General features: G+C 41.5%; 1 protein-coding gene across 1 annotated transcript; it reads left to right on the top strand.

Moving 5' to 3' along the window:
• The first annotated feature begins 16,142 nt into the window (after positions 1–16,142).
• Positions 16,143–18,146, top strand: LOC146976578 (prolactin-releasing peptide receptor). Its single transcript, XM_085794533.1, has 3 exons — positions 16,143–16,619; positions 16,931–17,328; positions 17,866–18,146. Exons 1-3 carry the CDS (start codon positions 16,154–16,156, stop codon positions 18,091–18,093), a joined length of 1,092 nt encoding a protein of 363 aa, XP_085650659.1. The 5' UTR covers positions 16,143–16,153; the 3' UTR covers positions 18,094–18,146.
• Positions 18,147–22,157: the final 4,011 nt, after the last annotated feature.

The raw sequence follows: 22,157 nt of genomic DNA, 5'->3' as shown, positions 1-22,157 counted from the left end.
CGCGTGAATGTGGTGATGTAGGGACGAGGGCGGGGACTGCTAACTCCATCAGCTGACAGGAAGTTATCCAAAACGACCGGATCGCTTACTTCTGCTTTAACACTGGTGGTGCTCTTGGAAACAGCCTGTTAATATTAACTAATTTGTTATGCAGCAATAGCAAAACTTACAAGTAGCTCCTTTAAAGTTCTCAGATTCTATTTGCATAACCACTCAAGCCCTAATGAAGTAAACGTATCAAAAGTGCTTGGATTGAGAAGAAAACTAACTGCATCTAACAATCTCTCAGATTGTGTCATTTGGAAGGGATTTGATGCCTAGGCTGGGAATCATTGAACTAAATATGTGCTACTCCGTTTCTGGTCTCTATCAGCTCCTGAAGGAAACATATGGCTCTTAAAGCACCACAATGTTTACTAGCTTGTCTCCAGCTTTGTTGAAACAATGATCTGAAAATCAGTGGCGCCGAGGGGAGCTGCAGACAGAAAAGAAAACTCTCTATAGGTCCGTCACCATGAGTGACCACTTTCATTTTGACACATCGATTCTATGTTATCATCTGATAAACTGTTATTATCAAAGCATTGATTACAGATGTAGAAGTTAATGACCGGAGTAGTCCCTCCACCACTGAAGGGTTGAATGAATTTGAAAGCCATGAACGATCGGCACAGCAATGATTGAGGCTGCTGAGTGTTCAGCTGCTGTGTTTTCTACTTTCATCTAAGACCTTTTCAGACACACATTTCTTAATTATTAGTGTGAAGTCTAATTATCTCAAAGCCAAAACCAATATAAAAACTTGTAAGCTTCACTGGACATGCACATACTCTCTCTCTCTCTCAACAAATTAATAAACGAGAGCTCTACAAAAACTTGCAGCGATCCCATAACTTACACAGATAGCTGTGACGCAGTTATAACAAGTTATAATGAATGTCGTCTTATTTACCTCGGTGCCTAAATGCTAAAAAATTGCTCATACATCAGTACTACAATTACTGTAGAGTTGATAATAATAAGAGTTTCTGATGTATAATAAGTGGGTTCTAATACATAATGCATATAAACACATATCAAATATAACTTTTAGATTAAAGGTTGGCAAAGGCAAGTATTGTAGCTGGTTAAAGGATAAAATGTTTCACTGTTTGACGCTTGTCACACAGCCAACCATGTACTTATGTAATTCTGATGTGTGTTTATTTTTGCCCTTCATCTCTAAGAGCAGCAGTGAAAAAATCTCCTGAATGCCTCAGCCTTTTCAGGCCCCTTATTTGTGAGCCTGCAGTGGCAAGACAAACATTCAGTTTTCTTTCAGCCACCTGCAAAAAAAAAATAAAAAATGCCACACAGAATTCCTCTGAAATACCGCAATCCGTAGATGCTGCATTTTCTTTTTCCCTTTTGCCCACTGCTCTCATGGGTTTGTAAGGCTTGTGGTTTCTACTGAGCGGTCCAGCGTTTTGTATTAAATTGATGCCTCTAACTGATGTGATGTGAAATGAGCCCAAAGAACCTTTGGAGCAGATTTCTAAGCTCAAGTGTCAGATCCTCATCACACACTGGTCATAAGTAGTAGCCTTTACCACCCAGAGAGAGAGAGAGAGAGAGAGATGGAGAGAGAGAGATGAAGGAAAACAGTCTGAACATCACTTGCTGCTACTTTTACCGCGGCTGCTGTCGATGTGGCAGCGGGGGTTCCTTTGAGACAAAATTGCAGACATATTGGTTGAGGAGTGACGGTGCGTGACATTACAAGTGCTGCCTGATGTTCAGAGACTCAGACACACATGCCTGTTGGTTTTCAACATGTGGTTGTGTCTTTTGATACACTGTAATCAATTTGTTATTACTTGGTAAATAATGCAGATGACGCAAGTGTGTTCGCGATGACGTCTCCTATACGGTTGCATGGATGCATCTGCAATTTTTAATTTTGTTTTCTGTTGCAATAATTATACACTTCCATCTTCCTCCGTACCCCGGAGACAAAACTGCAAATATGATTATGTCCTGTTTACGTTTGGTTCTCGCTTATTTTCTCTTCAGGTGTGGCGCAGGCAATCAAGGCTTTTATACATGCAGCTAATGAAAAAAGAACTGTGGGAAGTACTGTAAGTGGTCACAGCATGTTATGAGGTATACATGTAAGCGTGCATTTTTGTGCACACAACAAATGTGTGCGAATGCTGAAATAATGGAGAATAGGTGGGAGGAGACACAGCCTGGGAGAGAGGTTAGGTGGGTCCCTTTACTTTCTCCCTCCCTCTGTCACTCTCACTCAGTGAGGAGGGAGACAACACCAGCTTCTCTGCCTGACTCCTCGCATCACTGTGGGCTTCTACACCAGCTGCAGGAGAGCACGCATAAGTAGGGAGCGAGGCTCTGTAACTATATAGAAAAGGAGTAAAGAAGAAAAAGGGGCGACGTAGAAAAGGAAAACAAAATTATCTCATTTGCTGAACTGAAGAGAGGATTCTCGTGGTACCTCCAATTGTAAGCATCAGCACAGGTAAGATACTCAATCTATCTGCTGATTAACTGCACTGACATTTACATAGGGCAAACTCAAAAATCTAACAATGACCTTACAGCCTCAACAAATGCTTGCACTAATTTTTTTTCAATCCTTATTTAAGAAGCACAATTTGAATATTTTCTTTTTTTTTTTTACAAGTTTTTCTTTACATCAGTTGTCATTTCAAGTATTTAGGTATTATCTTATACAAGCAACATTTTATAGTCTCCACACAGTGGACAGACAAAATTACATAACTCCTGATAGACTGTTGCTAACCATTTCAATATGCGAGTTCTCTAAGGAGCATTGGTCCAACAGCAGAGCACCAAAGCATCTGTGACCAAACTGCAGACGCACAGGTCTGATCAACTGCTGAAAACCAGCAGTAAAATGTTTCATATAGGAAATACTGTACATGTGTGGGTATAATGTTCAATACTTTGCATGTGTGTGATAATGCAATACATTTGTATTTTTATGTATTCTTTTTTTTGTCTTGGACAGTGTGATTGCTGACACCTATTCATGCAAATTTCATGAAGATTCTGTTTGATATTTGAATTGTTTATGTGTATTATATATTTATGTGTATGCAATGTATGTATGCACATATGCATAGATTTCCGAAATGCACTAATCTATCAAGGCATCAAGCATGAGCATGCATTTCCATATTTTTTTTTTTTTTTAGAGATCAGATGCAAAATATAAATATACACAAACAACAGTGCAGGTAATGTATCACACAGTGCAGTGACTTTGAATGCAGCACACCCTCCAAAGACTAACACTCACTTCCTAAATTTTTTCAAGTGAAATGCAGCAGAGTCATTTGCAAGTTCATTCCTGTGCCCGGAGCACAATTACCAGTTGTCTGGATTTTAAAAGCATGTTTTGGCATGTGTTCGCCCTTTAATGAGGGATACAACTCCATTACAACATCAGGGTAAAAAAAAAAAAATGTTTTTTTTCTGACACTGTGTGGCACTAAGCATCTGTGAGCATCTCATCAGCATAAATGAGGACCAAAGGGTAGGGGTAGCACTCGTTCAGTTGAAGGGATGAAAGCTGAACAGCAGTACAACACAGACTTCAGAAAAGGGCATCTTGCTTTTAATACAACTGTGGAAACTAATCCAGTAAGAAAATAAGTATTCCCTTATTTATATACTATCACATGAATGCACATCACACCCTGCTGGTGGGCGACACTTTGAATGCTGACAAATTCTACTAACATGCATCCAACCTACAGTTACGCAAGTCTAACCAAAGAAAAAAAAATCTTGCTGCTTTTTCTATCCCTTGTATTTGTTCAAATGTGCACAAATGTGTTTGCACATCTTGAACGGTGATGACTTGTTCCTTGGCAGGGCCGATGCTATTAGAGAGGCTTTGACCTCTCTTAATGAAAGGGTCAGCAGCAGATAATAACATTTAGCCAGCAGCTGATCACTTGCCCTGCAGACTAGGAAAGAAATTCTAGCAGGTGTCACTTTACCAAACACCTCAAAGCACCCAGACTCTGGTTCAGACAAAACATCTCAGTTGCAGAGAAGTTTTTTTGTAGTATCTGCAGCAAATCCATACAAATGTTATAAAGCAATACAGCAAATCCATTGGCATCCTACATCCTCAATTCAAATAATGAGTGACATCAAGTCATCTGATCAGAACCACATATTCTCAACTGCGACCTCATTTGTGTTTCATTCTTCCTCCTCTCTTTGGATGATGCATGATGGATGATGAAAAAAAAGGGGAATGTAAAGAGAGACAGAAAGAGAGGGGGAGGCAAAACAGGGTATAAGAGTCATCAGTAGCCATCCATCCTCTTTTGCATTTTGAGGGTTCTCAATTCTCATCACGCCTCAAAAATTAGCTGCTGGATCTGGATGGTTTCCACAAAGGCCATGGTAACCGCGTTACTAGGCAAAGGTGGGTTTCTGCAGTCTGTCATATAAGGTAGGCAGCGTGAGACCAGATGGGATCAGAAAACATATTTATGCTGTTAGTCATTGACACATGCATATAAACTAGCAAACAAAGATACAATTCCAGCTGCCACTCAGAGAAGCTTCACCTATAGTAGAGTGGTGCTCAGCAAATAATGATAATTAACAGGTTTTGAACTGGACATGGCATTTCCGCAATATGCCTTAAAACAGATTGCACTAAGGTTCTCTATACTGAACGAGTGCAGTGGAACCATCTGCTAAAAATTGTACCAGCAATTTGCATAATTTCTTCCCACAGTGATGAGAGACAAAAACCCATCTCTACTATCATCATCTTCCTCAATACAGTTTATCCTGATTCGTAATCATACATAAAACCTCTTTACTTGGGTTTAAACACAAACACATGTCAAACATGCCAATCTTAAAATATCCCATTGGTGTTCATGGGGTTGAGACATGACAGGGAGGCTAGACCATCAGATCTGCATAATTCATATTCCCATCAAACCATTTAGTCACCCATCAGGCACTGAATGTTATCTTCCTACACTTACTTATTCAGATTTGAATCATTCTAGAGGCATGGGTCTGGATGCCAGTGTCAGTGTGCTGCTCTAATGGTAATTATTAGAAAATTTCAACAGGAGTTACACAAACTACCATGAGTATAGTTTGTAATGCAGACTTTTTTTTTTTTTTTTTACTAAAATGTAAATATTCCCAACAGAAGTGAGCCAGTTTGTGATGTAAAACTCGTTGAAAAATACCTATGCTTAAAACCAAGCGTCTTTCCACCAATTAGTTATGTGCCTCCAAGTTAAATGCTGTGCACTCAGGGCCGGATCTACTAAGGGTTTGTGCATATAAAAACGTGTCTCCCACGTTTCTTCTGCTGCAGCTCTACAATATAATTTATTTGTCCCTCTATTAATCCATCGGATCACAATTTAATTCTGCGTTTGTGGCCATCCAGCTCTGTGTCCACACTCTCCATGGCGGAAGCGATTACTACGCCAAAACCCTCATTTAAATACTGCGGTTTGCGTGTGTTGTCATTTAGCGTGTTACTCTTAGTAGATCACCTATTTTGCGTGCGCTAATCAAACATGCAAAATCTTACTCGGAGCACGCAATTTAGCGCCTGTTATCTGGGATCTTAGGAGATCTGGCCCTCAGTGTCTAGCTGGACCTGCCTGTGTTGCTTTTCAAACTGGTTTACTGAAAGAATTCTTTAAAAAAAAAAAAAAAAGTCCCTAAGTATAGTGCATGTGCTGTTTCCTCTTGTTTTCTCAGAGCAGATTGGAAAAATAGGTAGTTTCCCTCATCACAAACCACAGAGAAGCAAGCTGAAGTGGAAATAAAGTGAGGGGGGGAGATCAGAAAATTTGCAGAACAGAAATTCCCATTACACCATTTCAACAGTTTGATCTACCTCTCCCCAGTCCAATATCAGTCACATTTCCACTGTAATCTGAACATACTACATCAGTGTGAAACATTACTTCAAGGGTCCTGTGTCACATCTAGTCCTTCACAAATACAGCGGGCCATTCCAGCTCCTCATGAATCTGTTTACAGACTTCAGAAAACAATCAGTGTCCAGCTGAACAGAAAATTACAGAAGTTGGTGGAAAGAAGCAGCATCTGACATTAACATTTTGGCTTTAAAACAGCACTGCGTTCATGTGCTTTTTTCACACAACACACAAAAAAATTACTTTCCAACCGGTACAACTGCACCTTGCACCATCTCAATGGACTTCTCAGTCAACAAGTACTTTCAAATGCATTTCCACACAGACCTTTAAAGGAAGAAAATTGAAAAATCCTTTAGGTGAGAAATATATAATACAAACTATTTGAGGTATGAGAAGCATTAGTCTATGGGTAAAGGGCAGGATTTCTTTCTGTTTTTTCAAAATCACAACATGGCCAAGGGCAATATCCAAATCGCAGGGGCTGTGGTTTGTTGATCGAGGTAAACTGTCTTAAAAAATGTACCATGAGAAATGAAGCACTGTGATGCCCCAGCCTACATGAGGAAACAACTTTGTTGGGCACAAATCCCACCAAAATCACAGTGGTTTTTGTTTTTGTTATTTTGTGAAAATTAAATTTGAACATTACCACTGTCACCATAATTGGAATATCTGTTAAAATAGGTCCAATATGATTTTATTTGCATATTATTCAGCTCTACACTAGAGGTAGTAAAGTTAGCATACAGTTTAGAGATCCTGGAACTTGGGTTCATCTCCTTCATCCAACCACAGTCTGTGGATTCAACAAGCTCTTGGTGTGGCACTATTTCTTTAGACTTCCCAAGAGAGAGGTGTTTCTCATATTGGTCTTCTGTTAAATGTATTTCTCATGATTCAAAATGTGTTTCAGTTCGTGAAAAGTCTGGACCTGCACATTTTCATTTTTATTGTGCAGGCACATAAATGTCTGTAGAACTTGTCACACCAAGGTTTCTGCTATTTGAAGTTTTGAGAAAAAGGGCTGAGTTACTGTAACATTCTTACTGACCAAATCAGTTAAGGTCTTGGGAGTTGACTGCAATAATTTGCCCTTTTCATGAGAGTTTTATGGCTGTGGGCCTATCCAACTGTCAGAAATAGGATTAACAGCTATTTCTGAAGGAGAATTCACCAGGGTGCACTATCTCTAATGCATGATACAGCACAAGGCAATGACCTGCAAAAAATGTCTATCATCTTAAATAATTATCTTGCTCTCTAGACAAGTCAGTGCAAGTTCAAGTCATTTCTCATGAGAGGTCATTTCTTTTCAAACTCAACAGATTTTTTTCCAAAGTCTGCACCAGAGGAGTTTCAGATAAAATATCTACTGATGAGATTCAGTATCTTGAAACAAGACAGAATAAGTCAGACCACTGTGCTAGGATGAAAATAAAGGATGAAGTGGGACATTCTCCCTCGTTCATGCAGGATCATAATCACCAGTGACAGAGCAGTTTTATTCATCTGGATCAAAACAGCACACCTGACCAGCCCATTCACTCCGCAGGAAGTTGAACACCAGCTGAAGGGTTCCACACAAACTCAGAGCACACAGTAAGATAGAAATAATAATAAGAAGGGTTACAATATCCTTATCAAAGTAATAATAATAAGTTCAGTCAAACATGAACACCAGAATCCGTGTTTTTAGGCTTACTTCCAATGTTACTTATGTCCATCAAGCAAGGCAACGAATCGGCCTGGAGAAGGTGCCTGTGGTATTGAAGTTTTCTTCAGTATCAGAAAATTAGGCGTTGTCTGTTCACGAAAGTGTGTTGCATTCACTTAAAACCTTTTGGGTTTGTTTATTTTTTTCCCTCTGTTTTTCCATGTAATTTCTTTTTTGTTTTGTTTTTACGTATGTAAATTTGGTTTGGATTTCTAAGTTACGGAGCCCGGACGTGGACAAGGAGAGAAAAAAAACTTAAAACGTGGACACGTTTTAGTACAGTATGTCATTCGCACGTTTTAGTAATTAATTAATATGTTTGAACCAGTGTTGTTTTTGGCAGGCATTTTAGATTTAGTCTTAGTCTTAGTCTTTTTGACGAAAATACTTATTAGTTTTAGTCAATTTTAGTCATTTCTATATGTGATAGTTTTAGTCTAGTTTTAGTCGACGAAAACTCAACAAGGTTTTCGTCTAGTTTTAGTAAAAAAAAAAAAAAAAGTCTTTTAACAAATTAATTCAATAAAGGAATGGTTTTACACATAATGTTTCCACCCAATGGCTTATGGTCTAAGGATTATGCATTAGCCTACACACAGATAAAGTGGTAACAGTAGCCTGGTGCATTCAGTTTTTTTTCTGCTGGATTATATTTAAAATACGTCCATATATCTTCTGGTCGAGTGATGGCAGGTGTGTTGAGCAGAATGTGCGCTGCATGCCAGGTGGTGGGCGTGACCACACAAGGATGGGATGCAGCAGCGTTGCAGATACTTGTTGATTTTTAATTGACAGGTTATACGCACAGTAAGCAGAAATGTCGTGCATTTTGAACGTCTGACCACCCGCCAGCGCCACGGTCACCGGAGCAGCTGATCACTGCCTGCTGCTCTCTGCCGCTCTAATCACAAGCACCGGGCGGCGGGCGCACCGCGGCTCGTCAGCATCGTTGTTCTATCTTTGACGGAGCCGTTGCTAAATCATGTGAAGCTTAGAGTAATGACAATCCATAATATGGAATTTAGAGGCGATCACAGCCCTACCACTAACATTTACGTCCGTTCTCGTCTCGTCAACGAAAACTCACACACGTCTCGTCATGTTTTCGTCATCAGAGAGCCATGTTTATCTCGTCACCGTCTCGTTATCGTCATGAAAAAAAGGGGCGTCAACGAAAATATTTCGTCATCGTTAAGGAAAACAACACTGGTTTGAACTATTTTGTGCGCATGTCTTATTAATTCATTCTCACGTTTGAATTATTTCACACGTTTTAACTCATTTGTGCGCACGTTTTCGTAATTGGTTCCCACACTTAATTTGTGAGTTTGTTTCACTGACATCCTCCCGTCATTCAGTAACTGGAGTAAGAGGACCACAGACCACACATCTGTGTCTGCATGGAGCACCTGCTAAGGCTGCAGCTGTGCAGCTTACAGTGACAGATTCCTCATCGGCATAGGCTCATCGCTACCTGAGCCACCATCCGATCCTCCTTCCCTCACGCCCTGAGGGGTGTCCCGGACATATCATATATTCTGTGATTTTTCTCTTTTCATTTCTAACCAGCTCATTTCAGTTTTTGCCGGTGTCCCGGTACATGCATGGTTTCTCTCTGTCGCACGCTCTCTCTCTCTCTCCCGATCGGCATAAAAAAATAAATATAGGAAAATAGACCCGCAAAAACCACGAAATGGAAGCATTGTAATATTTGCTGTGACCACAGCTGGACACAATGGTCACCTAGCCTATATAACCACTATGGCGGTTCAAGGTAGGCGATAAATGTTCAGAAACCAAGAAACCATCAAACATATATTTAGGAAAAGTCACTGACTGAGAGACCTGTTTTAATGTAAACAAAGCAATTTGAGACCGTCTTGGTGGTTCTAGTAGTAGGAAAGTCTGAAGAAACAAAAACAGTCTGTATTTATATGAGACTAATTTTTCTGATGCCGTTTAGTCTGACAACTTATCTTCTGAGTCTGACTACTTTTTTTCTGATGTCGTTTACTGTGATGACTTTTTTCCTGAGGCCATTTAGTCTGTCGACTTTTTTTTTTGATGCCTTTTGGTCCAATGACTTTTTTTAAAACTTTTTTTTCAGTTTAGTGTGACATCTGAGAGAGGTTTTCCTGAGACCTTATGTCTTGTCTGATGCTGATATGATATGGCATGCTCCATGGATACAAGATGATGCATTTGAAATGCATTCAGGCTGGCTACAGTACATGGTGACTAGACTGCTGAAAAAATTGGATCCGCATGGTGTGCAGCTGAGGCGCTGGAATCACCTTTGGCATCGTATGTACCAGAATCCAGGCCGAAACCTTTTGTGGCATGTAGATTCATATGATAAACTCAAACTTTATGGGATCTGCATCAGTGGTGCAATAGACAGGTTTTCGCGAATCGTGATATGGCTACATGCTTACTCTACAAACAGATCCCAAGATAATTGCTCAATACTTTATTGATGAAAAGTCAAGGAATGGGACTGCTTCCCTGAATTCGATCTGACCTAGAGCAGACGTTTCGAACAGATGTTATCTGTATGGATCAAGCAATCACAACTAGACGATAGAGAACTGGTGGGGGGTTTTAACATGCACAGCTCTGGATGAACGTGTTTCAAGATTTCAAAGAGTCCGACTACTTTCCTGGTGACTTCCTTGGCAAAAGTCTCATACAATTCACATGTCTTGAAATAACAGAGGTGAGCACTGTAATATGTTTAAGTGGTTCTTTTTCCATAGTGCCATATATGTCAGAAAAATACAGTGACACCTGCTTAGTGTTTATAGTATTCAGATGTTTTACATCACAAAAAGCAGTAGTACCACCATGTATAGTAGGTTAGTTTCAGTGTGGTATTAATATCATACTGTGAAAAGAGCTCACTCCATGGAGGCTATATTCAAAACCTTACTGTAGTAAGTAAAGTAAAATCAGCAGTATAAACTCAAAGTACTTAAAGTGTGAAAAGCATGGAACAGTACATATTTTGGGTGATGGATCATTTGCTTGCTCTCAAGTTATCTTGTGTTGGTGCTGTTCTTACTCCCATACAATCCATAAGGTCAAGAAGCCTCTTGCAAAGCAGAGGACATGAGATCACGCTCAGACTTACTAAGATACAACATCAGGGAGTCAAACAGTAAATCAGGAAAACAGGGTGTTCACCAAATATGCCTGCTGCTGTGAAGGCTTGTACCAGCCGAAATGGAAAATACCCATGGTCCCTCAGTCCCTCGGCCAATATCCTGCCAACAGACTTCCAATCCTCTTCTTGCCATAGTGATGGCACCCTCACATCTGACACCTTCTGCAGCACAGTCCAGGAGATCTGTTCAGAAGGCAGCGTATGCATGCCTGGACACACTATCAGCATCTGCCCCATCATTTATCAATGAAGCTGTATTTCACAGAGTAGGTCATCATTGCTTCATCCTTGAATTGGGCAGCCAGTTAATCTAAGAGACTCACTCTGCGATGTTTCAGAGTAACATGCAAAAGTTCATTGGCAAGACTTGGTGGTCTAGCAGAAACTGTTTCAACATCAATAGGAGTTGAGGTGTAGGTGGGTTGTTTATTTGTTTGTCAACTATTGCAAGGATTGGCTATACAAAATACGATGGGTTTTCGCACCTGGCACACCTTTGCAGGCCCTGCCCTGCACCATCTGTGGGCAAGCAGCATCACTCTGTCCTTTCCTCTCAAGGCACCAACTGGAGAACTTGGCTCCTCAAGCATGTAGAGGCAGAGGGAATAGTCACGTCAGAGACACTGTAGAAGGACAGAATACCTGCTCTGTGATCCAGGTACACTCCTACTCTGGAGAACTGCAGTCTTGATGTTGTTGAACCAAAATATGCAAAAAGGGGGCTGCCACTTCACCCGGCTGGCTCTCTGCCAAGGTGCTGGAGGTATCAAAAGTGTCCAAACTGAAGAAAAAGATCTCCGCACACTTGGACACAGTGTGCAGAGATCTTTTTCTTCAGGTTGAACCAAAATATAAAACTGTTGTTGTGACAACTTACTGATGATTCAGTATCTTCCGGACTGGACTGGACTGAAACCATTCACTTCCCGTCAGCAGACACTGACTGCAGCTCACTGGGTTCCCCACCAGTAGTTAGCCTACCGGTGCTTTTTTTGGCGTCCAGAGTGGATTTCTAAGGATTATTGGACGTTCATTCACGTTGGATAAAACATAGAAAATGATTTGAACGGAAAGTGCTACTACTGAGGATACTTTCTGACGCTTGCTCGGGCAAGTTTACCAGACGCCGGTGTGACTGCAGCTAATCCAGCTCTCCCTGACACCTCAACGGGCCCACTGTCCTGGGCCCGTGCCAGTAAGTGCCGCTTTCTGCCGGTCAAAACCCTACACAAAAAGGGATCCCCGCGCGCAAGTTTCTTTCTATCTACTGGCCCTATGACCAACTGCTAAAAGCTACTGACAACTAGCTTCTCCGTGTAAACAAACCCTACTGATCACACACAACAGTACACCGTTGCTGCCGGAGTTTGTTTTTTCCCTTTTTCTCATCTGCTTCCAATGGGTCCACTCACCTCTCCACATGACTGTAGCAGCTGCCTCCACAAGTCTAAGATAGTGGAGCTGGAGTGGCGGATCTCCAACCTGTACTGGATCAGGGTTGAAGAAGCTCTCATCGACACCGTGATAGCAATTGGCGCCGGTCCACCAGGAATCTCTGCAGATATGGACTCCACTGTCCCAGAGCTCAGTGCACCACCTGTCGGCTCCACGACCACCGCTGACTCCAGCCCAGCTGCCCCGGCTCCAGCTGGGCAGACAGTCTCCCCCCCTGAGCTCCGGAATGTCTCATCCATCACTGCTGCATCTAGGCTGGCCCCTTCAACTTCTACTCCGCATCTCCATCAGGACCCGTGGTTGCTGGTGGGGGCCAAGCCAAAATTATGGAGGTTATTTTCTATCATAAATCAAGAGCATGTTATGTTGATTTGAGAGCATTACTTTTTGATTTGACGTTCAGAAAACTCTGCTCTCATATTCAAATTTACTCTGCTCGCGCTCAAACTATGTGCTCGATGTTTAAACCTGTGCTCTCGGATTCAAAGTTGCCCTGCTCGTGCTCAAACTTTGCTTTCGCATTCAAGTTTGCCCTGCTCGTGCTCAAACTGTGTGCTCGCACTTGGTCACAGCTGCCTGCGCAGAGTGTTTCCTCTTGCGCGGAGGAAAGTCCTGCTCTCGGATCTCTGCTCTGCTCACGGATTTTCTGTCAACTGTCAACCAATAGAAGACCGGCTACTGTTGACCAATCAGATCATCCCTACTTCTATGCTTCTTTGTGGGTGCGTTCACTGTAATTCAAGGAGCGTCACATACGGGCGGGCACTCTTTCTACCGGGTTTATCTATTTCCGCCCCACAGGCTGTTAAATGTGGCGGCTCCCTTTATGTTTTGACAACTTTTGGAATAAAATATCAGTTAATTAATACACGAGCGCCCGTGCTTTTCATTACAATAGGTAGCTATATAAACATAAACTAGCAGTAGTAGCGGATGGGTGCCTTATGTATGTTTTTTTTTTTTATCCACGTTCATCGGTATATATGTTTTATAGTCTAAATGCCAAGAGGCATGTGTAAGTGCTGTGATGGTACAGTGGTTAAGGCAGATGACAGTAGCTCTTTTTGTTGATCATGGGACCGCTGGTTCGAATCCCGGCCCTGCCGGCACCCTCATGTTATGCTATTTGATTTTTATGATTTTTTTTTTTTTCATTGAAACGCTTAACAAGAGATGGTGGGTTACCATGCGTGATTAAAAACATGATGAAATGAAAATTAAAAAATTATTATCATCATGGCATATTTTTTTAATTTTCATTTCATCATGTTTTTAATCATGCATGGTAACCCACCATCTCTTGTTAAGCGTTTCAATGAAAAAAAAAAAAAATCATAAAAATCAAATAGCATAACATGAGGGTGCCGGCAGGGCCGGGATTCGAACCAGCGGTCCCATGATCAACAAAATGAGCTACTGTCATCTGCCTTAACCACTGTACCATCACAGCACTTACAAGTGCCTTTTGGCATTTAGACTATAAAACATATATACCGATGAACGTGGATAAAAAAAAAAAACATACATAAGGCACCCATCCGCTACTACTGCTAGTTTATGTTTATATAGCTACCTATTGTAATGAAAAGCACGGGCGCTCGTGTATTAATTAACTGATATTTTATTCCAAAAGTTGTCAAAACATAAAGGGAGCCGCCACATTTAACAGCCTGTGGGGCGGAAATAGATAAACCCGGTAGAAAGAGTGCCCGCCCGTATGTGACGCTCCTTGAATTACAGTGAACGCACCCACAAAGAAGCATAGAAGTAGGGATGATCTGATTGGTCAACAGTAGCCGGTCTTCTATTGGTTGACAGTTGACAGAAAATCCGTGAGCAGAGCAGAGATCCGAGAGCAGGACTTTCTTCCGCGCAAGAGGAAACACTCTGTGCAGGCAGCTGTGACCAAGTGCGAGCACACAGTTTGAGCACGAGCAGGGTAAACTTGAATGCGAAAGCAAAGTTTGAGCACGAGCAGGGCAACTTTGAATCCGAGAGCACAGGTTTAAACATCGAGCACATAGTTTGAGCGCGAGCAGAGTAAATTTGAATATGAGAGCAGAGTTTTCTGAACGTCAAATCAAAAAGTAATGCTCTCAAATCAACATAATATGCTCTTGATTTATGATAGAAAATAACCTCCATACAAAATGGGCATCTAAAACAGCTGAGGCCACTTTAAACCTTAAGCCCTAAACCGAGGTTCAGAGCAAGCAGTGCAGAGCACCCAGCCAAGAACAATGGTCCATAGTACATGGAAAAAAACAAAAAGGGTCCAGTCCAATACTTTTGCTGCCATCCAAGATCAAATTAGACAACAGATATGACATCCTGAGCGTCAAGGATTTTCCTCCGCTCCAGTCTGATCTTGCCTGTCCTGTGTCTGATCTGCTGCCTGCTGCGAAGATTAGTGGGTCCGCTCCGAGATCCCCAAGCAGGTCTGCGACCTCCACCGCACGGTGTAAAATCGTCAAGCAGGCTGCTCTTGCGGTGAGACGCTCCGGTGGTCTCCCTCGCTGGAAAAAGACAAACAGCTCACCTAGCTCAGCTAAGCCTTCCCAAATGTTATGCTGGAAAATTGTGAAATTACCTCTCTCTGGAAAATTATGGCAATCAACAGTGTTTCCCATACGTTCATTCAGTCCGCCACAAATAGATTTTTCGGCTATTGGCTTGACCAACGCAATATCGTTCCGTTCATTGATCTCCGCATAGCGCTCTTTCTCTGTTATTGGCATTCACACACACACACACAGAGAGAAGCGCGCATGCATGACAGCAGTGCGTGGTAAAAGCGAAACTCATATGATCCGATCGGACCATTTTTTGGGGGCAAATTGAATCGTAGGCAACTGTCTTCCCAGACAAATACAAGTCCAGTTGCCTACGATTCAATTTGCCCAAAAAAGAACGATGACCTGGATGAATGAGAATATCCATAGACATGTAGGCCTATGTTGTATCACAAGATACAATAAGGCAATTGATCACAGTTGGCACCACTTCAGAAAATCACCTTCACACTCTAAAGACATACACACTCCGGCTGCTGTCATTGAGCCGTCAGTCGCTGTACTAAGTTAGTTGTGGTACTGTGGTCAAGCCTCTGCAGTTTTCCCCCTGGCTTTATAATTTTTTTTATTGTGCCGGATTTTTATTTATTTATTTATTGGCTTTTTCCCCCCATGTCCCCTAAGGGGCTCCATAAAAAATAAATTACCCTGAAAAACTTAAAAGAAAAATGTAATTACTCAGAAAAACCCCCAAAATAAATTACTCAGTAAAACAGGTTTTGCAGTACACTTCTGTAATTCTATATCCACTTGTGCAGTACAAACAGGAACTTATGTGGCATACTTTTAAAGGTGTCAACTTAACCATCGGTAAACCTCAATACAGTAGGTAAAAGTCTGGGCTGCATGTCCTTTGTATGAAGTTAATAATGGCTGCATGTCAGGGTTAGAACACATTGAAAAAAGAGTTGACATCAACACATTTTAGACATGTAGAGGAGAGACACACTAAACCTATACTCTTATCAACTTTTTGTTTTCCCCCACAAATCCAACATTTTTTTTTTTTTTCAGAAAATATTTAAAGGGCCAGTTATTCTTATCTGATTAGCAGGTAGTGCAACATCGGACAGTCATTCACTCATATTTTTGTTGCTGCACTTTTTTTTCCCTTTTGCAATTTTTTATCATCATCGTATTTGCTGGTTGAAATGTCAACTGGAATAAGAATAAATTTGTGATACGTGGTTGACAAGTGATACATTAAAATGTTGCATTTTTGTTATGTTGTTATGTTGCATTATTGACAGTGCTATCTCTCACTTTTAGGTTAGCCTGCAGAGACATGGATTTTTTCACTGATGAGGATTTCAGTATGACTGACAACACCAGCCATGAATCAGGACAAGGAGGAGTTCTGGACGACAGCAAAAACCAAGGACTGAACCACAGTGACCCCCTGGACGTGTTCATAGGCATGGAGCTTCTTCTGCGTTTCAGACCCCTCTTCCTACCTCTCTACTGCCTTTTAGTGGCCGTGGCTGGTGTTGGAAACTCCTTCTTGTTGGCCTGTATCTTGGCTGACAAGAAACTCCACAATGCCACCAACTTTTTCATCGGTAACTTAGCAGCAGGAGACCTGCTGATGTGTTTGAGTTGTGTACCACTGACTGCATCCTATGCCTTTGACAGCCATGGCTGGGCTTTTGGGAGACCCCTATGCCACCTGGTCCCCTTGCTGCAATGTGCCACAGTGTTTGCATCGGTGCTGTCACTCACTGCCATCGCTGTGGACCGCTATGTTGTTGTAGGTGAGGGAATTTCAGTAATATTATTTTAAATGATTCATGGTCACTCTTGGTAGAAGCTTATTTGGAACCCCCCACTCTCTGCAAGAGTTGAAAATGCTTTTGTAAGGCACCATATGGTGAACATTAAAAAACATTTCTCTAGTTGATAAGTCTTTTAGACCAAACCTAGGGGGGCTGAGACAAGTAGAGTGAAGTGTTATTTAATTTTTTTACAAACAAAATCTTAGCTATGCTTAATACATCTGAATGGACCATAAGTCACACTTTCCATGCATTGTTGATGTCTGTACTTCTTTTCCTTTCTGTATCAGCTCACCCAGTGCGGAGAAGGATCTCTGTGTGGGGCTGTGGTGCAGTGACTCTGGGTGTATGGCTTTTATCTCTGGCCCTGGCTGCACCTCCATCCCTCTACACACGTTACCTAGACCTGCGCCCAAACGGCATCAACTTGGTGGTGTGTGAGGAATTCTGGCCAAGCAGCAGCAATCTGCGGCTGCTCTATTCCTGCTTCATACTGATAGCGTCCTATATGATCCCGCTGCTGTCAGTCAGCATATCCTATTGTGCCATCACTGTCAGCCTGAAACGTTACTCGGTGCCTGGGGAGCAGTCAAACAGTCAGCAGCGCTGGAGCCAAAGGAGGAAGAAGACCTTCTCTCTGCTGGTGGCGTCTGTGCTCGCCTTCGCCCTGTGTTGGCTGCCTCTGCAGGTGAGTCCCAGACTGTGTTAGCGTTAAGCAGAACTAAAGGAAGATCTTTAATTGGCTCAGGAGGTAAACTAAGCTTAGATTCTTTTATAAATGCCTGGTAGCAAATTATGAACTTGACAGCTGTGGAGTGAGTGAAGCTTTAACTGTCTTTGAGATGGTTAGATATTATACACCATTAACCATAGAAGCTCATTATCAGGTTATTGTGTTTACAAAACTATCATTGCATCCACAATGAGCCATACAAAAGGCTACCAGATTTGAATTTAATCATTCTATTAATGGAAGAAGTGGATTTGCACAGACCCATAACCCATTTCAAAAAAGCAGTTTTGGCACAAACTGATACATTTGCAAGTGGTGAAATGTTATCAACAGTAGCTTGCATGTTGAAATTTGGCAACAAGGGTCTCTGACTATTATGTTTTATGGCTGAGTACATTACAGATAAAGTAATGCAGTATTAGTATTCAACATAAATGTTCTATTGTTTTATGTTATTGTTGTATGACTAACAAACCCTAATCCTGTATGCAGATCCTCAACCTGTTGCTGGACCTGGACCCAGACTTCCACATCATAGGGAAGCGCTACATAAACGTCTTACAAGTCTGCTGCCATTTAGTGGCCATGAGCTCTGCATGTTACAACCCTTTCATCTATGCCTCCCTGCATAGCAAGGTACGCATGCACCTGAGAGGCTACCTCTGTCCTTGTCGCAAAAGTCAGAGGGCAATGGTTGACAGATCGACGTCCAGGAGCTGATTTCAAACTGTGTCTGCTACGACACCTCTGCTTCATCAGTTGCTGACATACAGGTCCCCACCCTTTACCTACCCGCAGCCCTAGCACTGATGTTACTGAAAATTACAGCTTTTCCACATACATTTAAAACAGATTTATCCACAGTTTTTCACTGTTCTTCCACACATTCAGTTCTCACTTGTACCATGTCACCAGAGACAGTGCTAAATAAGAACACTTCTGACAAACAAATACACAGATCTATACCAGACTGGTTTGGCATTATAATGAAGAGGATTATGCCATCCATTGGGATCCCTGTGTTTTTCTTGGGTGGCCAAGCTGCGGGCACAGACACGAAGCAGATCCTGCAGCTTTGAAAAGGTCAGCAGAGGCATGAACAGACCCGTAGGCGTGGAGGTTCTGTAGCAGACTTATGCTGGAGGCTAAGACCAGGGGTGGATACACTGGTTACAGGGCCTCATTATATTTGGACAATAAACACTTTGGTTTCAGAAAGCTGACTTACAGTGTAATAATAAATTCTTCTCAGCAGACATGGACTACAGACCGTGAAGAGGACATGTGCAAAAGATGCAATGTGATTGTTTTATTTTGCCCCTGCTACTGAATGTATTTGCTTCAAAATCTTACTCTTATCTTTAACTATGCCTCTCTTGTATTACATACTGTATCATCGTATTACACTTACACTTACCCATTTGGCAGAGGCTTTTATCTAAAGCAATTTACAAGTGAGGGACAATATTGAAGCTCCATTACAGTAGGAGACCTTGGTGTAAGTATCAAGTATCACATCTGTTGAGTGCAAGGAGATCAGGTAAAGAAGAGGAAGGTCTTAGGAAAGGAGGTACTTGTGGAAAAGGATGAGTTTTGAAGAGATTATTATAGATAGATGGGGATAAAAGGGGATACCATTGCTCTGATAGCAATTGGTAACTCATAGCCTGGACTGAGATTGCCTTGTTGTGCAGGAACACCGGAGCCAGACATTACCTTCCTTGCAGGAATGCAGTGAGTTCAAATAGATGGGCAGAGACCCAGAGGTATTAGTGTTTTGAATTTGTTTCAGGTAAGTTGCCAGGTCAAAAAGTAGCAGCAGTAGAGTTGATGTACTGTATCAGATGCTGCCGTGTTCTTGACCCTCTTTAAAGATTCCACTGTGTGTGAAGGGAGGCCTTCCAAAAGCAGTTAGGGTTGTGGCAGGAGGTACATGGCCTGGACCCAGAGTTGGGTGATGTACTGCATCAGTTAAGGCCTGGTTTTTCTGAAATTGTTGACTGCAAAGTAGCAGATGTGGTCCGTGAATGATAGCTGTTCATCAAACATGGCACACAGGGTTTCTTGCAGCCTTGATTAGGTAAGATTGGGAATTACTGTATGAGTTATTATATTATATCAGATTTGTAATGTTGATGTACATTTTGCTATTTTTGTATCATCATATATTATTTATTCACTGTGATTTAGCTCCACGGTTGAACTTTGTGTGTCATTGATCTTTGGATCCTGTTCGTGTGGTGTGTACACTGTTTGTGTGGACCTGGGTAAAATATACCAATATGTACAACACAGCTGCTATTTGTGAAATGTAATTAGTACCAAATACATAACGGTGTTACCTGATGAATAAAATCTATTTGCTTTGACTCTGTAATAAGATTGATAGCGATGATCAATTTAGTATTCAGAGCATGAACACAAAGTCACCCTGAATCATCACTGATGACACCACTCCCATTGAGTCTTTTTAGCCACTTTGGCTATCAAGTCTATTTTTTAACATGATCCTGTTACATGACTCACCAGAGAACTGGCTAATGTGACTTACATGCATTAATTCTCGAGATTGAAAACTAGATTTATTCAGTCAGTGTACAAGGAGGAATTAAACCACTCACTGTGGCTTTAGCACAAGGTTATAAGCCCCAGCTTCAATGGTACTGATGTCAACTGTCACCTTTTAACATCAGATTGCTTTTCTGTTTGTTGCTCAGCAGCCAAGTTGTCCTGGTTTTTCTCTTGAAGAGAACCTTGAAACTGCATCAATTAGATTCTTTGCCCTGGTGCTCCCTCTGAAAGGGTGTGCAGTACATTTATTCTTTGAAAGGGTGGTCAATTGTTAAAGAGGCTAGACACAATGTTCATTCATTGTAACAACCCTTGCAACTTGATTTGGAGCCATCCTTAGTTATTTATCAAGAATCCATCAATCAATTTGTTGCATTAAGTCTTTGTAGGTGTGATTGGATCAGATTTGACGGCAATGGTGATAATAGGCTACATCCTGATTTCTGCATGGATTAAAAGAGCCTCTCGTCTTTTAACCAGTAAGAGCAGAAGAAATCTCTGACTGAAATAACTGAAACCTTATTACTGTCACTGTTAAAATACCATTTGCTCAGTTTGTAATTAGTTGTGATTTCATTGTAATGGCATATTGTATATGTACAGTACCAACTGTTAATAAAAGAATGGTTCACAAAAATGCAATTTTGTCATTCCACAGGTCCACACAAAAACATAATTGAACATGAACATGAAACTTGTGCATACAGGAGTAGAGAACATGCTGGACACAATTTTAACCTTCTTGAAAACTATGGAATACAAGGGACAAAAATGAACAAAGAACAATCACCTCATGCAGCGTAATCAAAATCCAATTATTGCACTGTGGGTGTGGAGGTCTAATATTACCTTATTATTCTTCTGCTTCTGACACTAACGAGCAGATGATGTCTTTATATAAAGCTGTCAAACTGCAGAGTGCACGGAAACAACAGCAAGATGTAGAGGTGATATAGCTGTGAAGATTTTTCATGGTATCTCATGGCGTGAAGCCTGCAAGCTAGTTTGGGCAGGATGCTCGAAAAATTAGCTTTACTCAACGTGACAAGCATCACTCAGTCATGCACCCTCGCAATTTGGGGCGCTCTTTGCTTCCAGTGACACTGATGCACTGCGTACTTTTCCTAACTGCATATTGTTTCAGCCCCACCTTCACTCCAGTTTCCATATGTCTTTATCAGCACCATGTATATTTGATGGAATCCTGTTCAGGGAGTGAAGAGCCGGAACCTAGACGCCAAACTCTAAATATATAGCCTACTGAAGTCATACTCTAAATGTACTGAAGCTGCAATAAACATTTGAATTGTGAGTTTTCTGACTGAATTGTTGAGTCTTGAAAAAACTGAGAAATCCAAGGCAACTCTTCTGGATTTAATATTTGAAAAGCCTTCATTAAAAGAATGGTACACCAAGATGTTTCGGCCTTCATGGGCCTTCGTCAGGGTGGTCAGGAAGTATGACACAACAGAATCTTAAATAACCTAGGTCACTGCAGGGATTGGACAGGAAGTAACACCTGGCACCTCAGGTTGTCCAACAAAGGGTGAGTAAACCTACACAGTGCCCCTAAAGGTCAGTCATAGATAGGGTTGCAAAGGGGCGGAAAATTTCCGGAAACTTTCCAGAAACTTTCCATGGGAAGTTAAGCTGGGGAATTTTGGAAATATTCCAAATTGGAAACCCCATTCAAAATGTTAAAGGGACAAGGAGGAGTTTTTATTTAGTTATAAAAAAGCCTCATATTAATGTGGATGAACTACATTACCCACTTGTTAATGGCTCCACTTTCGATAAATATATCGTTTTGCCTTTATCGTTATTTTGTTGTTATTATTTAGTGGTCGGCTCGCCCAGCATTTCCTAGTTTTGGTTTCGCGGATGGGAATAACGTCACCGAATCGCCGTTTATGGTTGGAACTTTCACGGTATCTGATAGTCTTCCAACCTCCGACTTTCATTCTTGATCAATGAAAATATTCTTGGCAAATGTTTTGCTTTCGTCCGTCTTACGTCGGTCAAAGAATTTCACTGTGCGCGGAGGCTCATGGGAAATGTAGTGTGAAAACACTTCACTTTCAAAAACTCCTCGTTGTCCCTTTAAATGAAAGGAGTCCAGGGTTCAAGAAATCATCTGTGCATGTGATGGAGGATTGCACAGTGCATGTAGGGGGCGTGGCCTATAGCCCTGCAGTAAGCAGTGTGCTGTGTGC

The sequence above is a fragment of the Trachurus japonicus genome, chromosome 13 (genome assembly GCF_045865225.1).
Source record: "Trachurus japonicus isolate A0001 chromosome 13, Traja_1.0".
Classification (NCBI taxonomy): Eukaryota; Metazoa; Chordata; class Actinopteri; order Carangiformes; family Carangidae; genus Trachurus; species Trachurus japonicus.
Note: the sequence above shows the minus strand (reverse complement) of the source record. Positions and strands in the feature narration are given on the sequence as shown.